General features: G+C 47.7%; 1 protein-coding gene across 8 annotated transcripts in view; it reads left to right on the forward strand.

Moving 5' to 3' along the window:
• The window catches only part of PARP16 (poly(ADP-ribose) polymerase family member 16), a 47,439-nt gene that overhangs the window by 33,864 nt on the left and 6,201 nt on the right, over positions 1-7,374 (forward strand). For 3 of the 8 annotated variants that reach the window (XM_024735123.1, XM_024735129.1, XM_024735124.1), the window contains 2 exons: positions 284-365; positions 980-1,715. The exons of 1 other annotated variant lie outside the window; for it this stretch is intronic. In XM_024735123.1, the coding sequence (XP_024590891.1) occupies positions 284-365; positions 980-1,087 (190 nt within the window). In that variant the 3' untranslated portion in view covers positions 1,088-1,715. Of the gene's footprint in view, positions 1-283; positions 1,716-7,374 lie in introns of those variants that run through there. 4 more of the 8 variants (XM_024735130.1, XM_024735127.1, XM_024735125.1 and 1 more) reach the window with 3 other exon arrangements.

Genomic DNA, 7,374 nt, shown 5'->3' on the forward strand with positions numbered 1-7,374 from the left:
TGTGGCCCACAGGCTTAGTTGCTCTGCGGCATGTGGGATCTTCCCGGACTAGGGCTTGAACCCGTGTCCCCTGCATTGGCAGGTGGATTCTTAACCACTGCGCCACCAGGGAAGCCCAGCCCCAGATTCTTTGAGCAAAGGAGTACGCACAAAGCTTCTTTTCATGGCTCATTCAGAGGATGAAATCGATCATTTCATCTTCTTTGAGCCAGAAGTTGTTGCATACACTTTTAAAAAATGTTTTTCTCTTTGTTCCAACATCAACTCTTTTTTCCCCCTGAAGCAGGGCTTCAAGCCAGCTCTCCTGGGTTTCCAGCCATTGGTTCACGGTCATGATATCCCTGTATCTGCTGCTGCTGCTCATAGTGAGTGTCATCAACTCCTCAGCTTTCCAACACTTTTGGAATCGCGTGAAGAGATGATCTTTCTGGGCCTGGTGTGGGGACCACCGCAACCACGTGCCTTATGATAACTTGTTCTGTCCCTCCCGGGCCTCACATCCAGCTAGGTCAAGCCTGGGGGCCAGTTGGGGACCACAGGACAATTTTTATATGCCATAAATGTATCAATTGCCTTTGATGATGCTCTCAGCCACACTCTAGTCAACGGAGGCTACTGGCCCCTCACTCTTAGGTTTTGGGGGAGATTTCCTGTCTGTGCCTTCCTAAATAGTCTTAGGGAGTTGTCTTTTTTGCCAGGGCCAAAGGAGAAAGTCCTGCTGCATTTAAAAACAAAGTGTCCAGGCTGTCAGTGGGGTGTTTACAATTGCTTCTGGCGGACGTTGGCCCTTCTCTAACGCCTTCTGGAAGGCGGAAATGTGTAGTGGGGACTATAAATCACTAGGCGGTTGCCTTGTTTTGACTTGAGATACCCGAGAGGAACAGTCATGTTTCCCATAAAAATCGGTGGGATTGTTTTGAATTCCATCAGCCTTTGTATGTGAGTGCAAAACACTTTCACAGTTTTCTCACATTAACAGACAGCCTTCTGCTACAGCTGTAACCCCTCTGCCCCAACCATGGATGAGAAAGGAAGGAGTCAGAGAACCGATAGAAAACAAAGAGGAAATCAAGTCATCTTTTTCTAAAAATTACCAACTGCTGATTACAGCTGAAATGGAACCAAATGTTTGTTTTCTGATTTTTTTTTTTAAAGTAGCTGTTTGACAAATTAGTCTTTGTGAGCTGAGTAAAAGGGGAAATTTCTAAACCTAGAGCACCATTTGGCCAGTGTCCACAGCCTCTTTCCTGGCTGTGTTTTAGAGAGAAGGATTTGAGCTGCAGGCCTGCCTCCTGCTCTCCTTCTCACAAACCTGCCTTGATTGTGGTCTGTTAGCCACAGGTGCCACACTGCAGGCCTTCTGTGGGCAGCTGGCCTCTGAGATAGAGGCCTGCCTCGGTGTGCCACAGATGTGTGTGGGCTGAGCCTCCCTCACAGGGCCCGCAAGTCTCTGGGACTCAGCCTGGGCTTTAAATGTTCAGGAAAAGCCTCAGGCTGCTCAGAGAGCCCTGGTTCTACCTGCTGTATTCTCTGCCCCTCCTTCCTGCCCCGTGTCAGCTGTCACGGAGCCCTATCTGATTTAGGGGGGAGATTTCTGTAAAGAATGTGGAAATTCACTTTTCTATAATTTGTGAGGTTGTGAAAAAGCCACTATCGTGGTTTTAACATTGAATATTGGAGCATTTCAGAGATAATAAAGGTATTTTCCTAATTTCCAAGTTGCCTTTGTGACTGCTTTCAGCCTCAGCACGAGGCTGCTGTGTGTTCATTGTTGGGAAAAATTTTATCCGTCCTTGTTCGAGGTGGCCGTTTGCTGGAGAGTATATATCTCCAGGATATCTGTAGGCATTGGATTTATAGTTATTGATTTAGCAAATATGAGATCCTACTGTGTGCCAGGGACTAGAAGTAGGAGCAGAATCAGGTCAGACTGCCCCTGCCCTCACAGAGCTGACAGTCTAGCAAGGTAGGCAGATGGACAAACATTCTCAGGAGTGAAGTTGGCATTATACGGTATCATAAAGGAGTTCTGGAAGCTACTTGGCAAGGAATCTTAACATGGTCTGGGGTCAGGAAATATGGAGGTGACACCCTGGAACCTACAAGGCACCTTACGTGTACTGATTTCTTGAATCCTCACAACAGATAAGAAAGTGAAGGCCCAGAGAGTTGAATAGGTTGCCCAAGGTAACACGGCTGGGAAGTGGCAGAGCTGGGGGTTGAACCCGGCTCAGTGTCAGTCTCGTAAGCATCACGCTCTTCAGCCCCACTGGGCTCCCAGGAAAGGTGACGTTCAACTGAAACCTGAAAGAGACGTTGGCGTCAGGCTAAGAGGTGGAGGAAAAGCGTTTCAGGCAGTGCGAACAGCGCAAAGACCTAGAGTTCTTTCTGGAGAAGGTGAAAGCAGGAGGGTCCTGCGGGAAGAGGCTGTGGTGAGAAATGAGGCTGGAAAGGTGGGCAGGGAACAGATCATGAAAGACCTTAAAAGCGGCGGGCTGGGGAGAGCCATTAGATTTTAACCAAGGAAGTGATATCAGATTTGGTTTGCAGAAAAATCGCTCTGGCTGGTGGTTGGAGAATGGATTTAGGATTATTTTGGGGATTAAAAGAACTGACGGTTACAGTAGCTCAGCACAGAGCAAGTAGCTGATTTGTTTAAGCTGCTATTATTATTATCGTTATTATTTGTTTTTAACGGCTCAGCAGAGGAGATAAGCATGCAAAGGAGACAAAGCAGTAATGCCCAGGGACCCTGGAACGGTGAAGTGTCACAGAAGCAAAACACGAAGGCTTGGTGAGCACTGTCAAATGCTGCCAAGCAATCGAGCTTATACCTGAGAAGTTCTATTGGATTTACTGAGTTGGAGATCATGGGTGAACTTGGCCGGAGCAGTTTCCATAGAGTTCAGCATAGGGGATGTGAACAAAGTCCGACTGCACAGATGTGAAATGTGCACAGTTTCCAGGTGTTCTCAGGCAATATTTATTTAAAACCTAATCCCCTTTTTCTGAGTTTTCTGTCCCCTCCCACGCCCAACCCCCCCCTCAAAAAAGAGGTTGTATAATACCTGATATGACTGTGAGGCAGGCACTGGGCTTACGATGGGGACATGAGGATGGATGAAGAACGGTCCTGTCCTCCAGGAACTTCCAAGCCAGTGGGCTCCATGGGACAGGTACATTTTGATATGAGGGAAGGAAATTCCTGGAGCCTAGAGGGTTGGAATGGACAGGAGGGAAGACTAGGACAGGGCCACATTATGACTTTCATGAGTCCTGGGCACTTTTGCCTTCATGGGCCCCTTCCTCTAAAAAAAAAAAAAAATCTAAAATTATACTGTAGGGGGCTTCCCTGGTGGCACAGTGGTTAAGAATCCGCCGGCCAATGCAGGGGACATGGGTTCGAGCCCCGGTTCGGGAAGATCCCACGTGCCGCAGAGCAACTAAGCCCGTGCGCCACAACCACTGAAGCCCGTGTGCCTAGAGCCTGTGCTCTGCAACAAGAGAAGCCACCGCAATGAGAATCCCGTGCACCGCAACAAAGAGTAGCCCCCGCTTGCCACAACTAGAGAAAGCCTGCGCGCAGCAACGAAGACCCAAAAATAAGTAAATAAAATACATAAATTAAAATAAATAAAATTATACCGTAGGACTGGGTTGGTATAAAGATGAATGTATTACTCTTATGTACTAAAATGTTTTCTACCACTTAAAAGCTCATTTTCCCCTTCTAATTTTATTTTATTTTTTAAAATTTTATTTATTTTTGGCTGCGTTGGGCCTTTGTTGTGTGTGTGGTCTTTCTCTAGTTGTGGCGAGGGGGGCTACTCTTCGTTGCTGTGTGTGGGCTTCTCATTGCAGTGGCTTCTCTAGGCACGGGCTGTAGGCACACGGGCTTCAGTAGTTGTGGCTTGCGGGCTCTAGAGCGCAGGCTCAGTAGTTGTGGTGCGTTGGGCTTAGTTGTTCTGCAGCATGTGGGATCTTCCCTGACCAGGGATTGAACCCGTGTCCCCTGCATTGGCGGGTGGATTTTTAACCACTGCGCTACCAGGAAGGTCCCCCGCTTCTAATTTTAAAGGGAATTAAATCCTTTCCATAACGGGGACTCTAGGCCCTGTGCTACCATGAGTAGTGGACTAGGGTCATGGGGGTTAGTGTGAGATCCTTGGGTACCTGGGAATGGAGAGGCAGGAAGGAGACAAACCCTGAAGACTCAGTGCTGTTTAGCACCGACCTCACATCTAAGGCAGACCCCCTAGGCCAACCAGCTCAGGAAAGGGCAAAACTGGGTTCTGCGGGTTGAGAGCTCTGGGGGCTCTTGCTGCAAACACTTTCAGGGAGGAGGAAGCACCAGTCTCCTTGCTGACAAACCCGCTATGGGCCAAGAGCTTCCCCAGGTGGCTGATGGCAGACGAGGCCAGATGGTGGTTCAGCTGGAGCCACCTCACATCAGAACCCCAGCTGCCTTGGTCTTGTCAAAGCAACCTCATCAGCCTTCTGTCACTGATGCCACTGTCAGGGGGAACAGTTTTGGGAGGTGGCAAATGGACCTCTCATAGGCTAGGTCCCTGCTTCTGAGAAGAGCTAAGAATCTCCAGTGAGCTGTCAGTTTCCACCACAAAAGGAAGGATTTTACTCTGTAGGCTTTGGATTAGTGTATATGTGTATGTGAGAGAGATGTGGAGTAGGATGTGGTTCACTATTGTTTCTTTTCATTTTGTTAAACACTGATTGTCTGCAGAACCAGTAGTGGGGGGGGGTTGTGATTTTAAAAGCCCAATTCAGATATTTTTCTTTAGAACATGGCCCCATGCATCTGAGCCCATTCCTGCTGCTAAGCCCAGGAGGTTTGTACTGGCTTGGAATCAGCCATACTCACCCTCCCCGTTGCCATGGTGATTCTTAGTAGGGAGTGGGGCAGGAGCTGGATTCAGCTCCCCAGAAAAAAACCAGGACCACACCCCTCCCTAAGCCCCTTCCATAGCCCTCCACTCTCCTCCTCTCCACCCTGCCCCACCTCGTGAGTTTTCCATCTCTTGGCCTTTGTTTGTTTTGGCTTTTGTCAGTCTCTTTCCTCTGGACGAGTTACTGTTTGTTTCCAAACTGTCTGGGGCTGTGCACCGTGCAGACAGTGTCCTGGGCCGCCTCTAGCCCTGATCTGGTTAGAATAAGACCCTCTCCTTTGTGTGAATCTCCAGCCTGACATTTGGAGCATCCAAAATAAATCGTGACATTCTGAAGCGAGATGGAAACCACCATTTCCACCCACTCCTGCTGGCACTCTTACCACCTGGATAGAGTTTTTAGAAAATTTCCAGTATTCACTGTAGTGCCCACATAGTGTAGCCCTGAGAAGGAGAAGCAGCATTTACTGAATACCTACTCTATACCAGCCACTGGGCTAGACTTTGCTTGTGTTAAAAATCTGGTGGTGAAGGTGATGTTTCCTGCACTAAAATTTAACTGCAAGCTGCTTGAGGTCAGGGTCTAGGTCATCTTTGTAAACCCAAGTATCTAAGACATGGTGGAAGTTCAAGAAAAGTTTGTTGACTGAATAAATGGAGGAAAGGATACAAGAAACTTCTTTGCCATAGTAGAGGGTAATGTCAGCAAAGGTGACTGAAGACAGACGAGAAAAAATTCACTGGCAAGCCAATGCGGATGGGTGAGGGTTTCAGAGAATTTTGTGGACATTTATTGCTTGATTTCAGGGAGTCCCATTTGCTCTCTGTCACCAAAAGTACCTTTTGGGAGTAGAGTCTTTTAAAAGTTTCTACTTTTAAAAGAGAAACAGAGTCTTTTAAAAGTTTCATTTGAAAGGCTCAGACTTAAAATGCAAATCGTCCTGAGAGATTAAACTGTTGATTTGATGCTTATTCATACACACGTGTAAAGGACTGATGAGGAAGCCTTTCTTTTTTATAAATTTATTTATTTATTTAGGCTGTGTTGGGTCTTCATTTCTGTGTGAGGGCTTTCTCTAGTTGCGGCGAGTGGGGGCCACTCTTCATCGCGGTGCGTGGGCCTCTCATTGTCGTGGCCTCTCGTGTTGCAGAACACAAGCTCCAGACGCGCAGGCTCAGTAGCTGTGGCTCACGGGTCCAGTTGCTCCGCGGCATGTGGGATCCTCCCAGACCAGGGCTTGAACCCATGTCCCCTACATTGGTAGGCAGATTCTCAACCACTGCGCCACCAGGGAAGCCCAGGAATCCTTTCTTAAGAACAGGTTTTAGTAAGACTTGTGGAGCTGGGGGTGGTGGAGGGGGTGGGGGAGAGGTGAGAGAGGAAGAAATCACCGGAGATTCAAGGGTGAGAGGAGCTTTGACCATGTGAGGAGGTAGGCAGAGAGGGCTGGGGCCACTGGAGTCAGAGTTTGCTTGATACCCGATACCCCTTTGGCTCAGTGAAATAAGCTTGCGGTGCTGACAGGCCCTTCCAGCCCTGGCAACACTGGTCACTTCAGTCAAACTGCCTGCTAGTGGGACAAGAAGGAGACAAGGCCAGTCTGAATTCCTGGGAAGTATGGATTGCAGACCAGTTGAAAGGTGTAGTTTTTTTTTTTTTTTTACTGTTCTTAAGCAAGTCCAGGCTATCCCAAATGGGTCCATAACACATTGTCTATCAGAGGTGTCTAGGGATTTAAAACTAGCACATCAATAATATTTTTAGAGGGCTTGAAGGTGCTTGAAAAGCATTTGTCATCTTAGTTTTTGACCCACTGATTTCCGTTGTTTGACATCTGTTGTTCTTGTCCCCTGTGGTCCGTATCACTCTCCTGGTACCTACCGCAGCTTCTCTGTGGGGAACCAACCTCTTTTCACTCTCACTGGATCTTGGTAAAGCTGACTGCCCCTCTCACCCACACACTCTAGGGGTGGACCAGTGGCTGAGGCCCTAGCCAGTCAGCAAGTTGCACCCCCCTACTTCCGCCTCAGTGATTGGTTCAGACATGGGCATGTGACTCAGTCAGAGTCCACAGGAGGTTTGTTTTCGGGGGATGCTGGGAAAGAGACTTGCCTTCCTCCTGATGCCGTCTTGCTGCCTTGTGAAGCTTCAGACTGACGCCAACACCGTGGAAAGTAGAGCCAAGAGAGGAAGAGGAAAAGAGTCATGATGATGATGTTTGAGTACTGAATGCAGTCATGCCTAAAGCTAGGCCTTTCACTTAAGTGACCAATGAATTCTGCTTTTTAACAGAATTTAAATTGGATCTTGGGAATAAAAGGAGGGGGGAGTCCATAACTTATACCCATTATCATCCCCAGTGCTCCATTGTTTTTGGTGTAAACCTTTTATTGAATATAGAAAGATGTGGTTTTCAGATGTGTGAGTCAGGATTGATGAATTTTTTTTTTTTTTTTTTTTTTTTTCTGT

This window comes from Neophocaena asiaeorientalis, unplaced genomic scaffold (assembly GCF_003031525.2).
Source record: "Neophocaena asiaeorientalis asiaeorientalis breed wild unplaced genomic scaffold, Neophocaena_asiaeorientalis_V1.1 scaffold264, whole genome shotgun sequence".
NCBI lineage: Eukaryota > Metazoa > Chordata > Mammalia > Artiodactyla > Phocoenidae > Neophocaena > Neophocaena asiaeorientalis.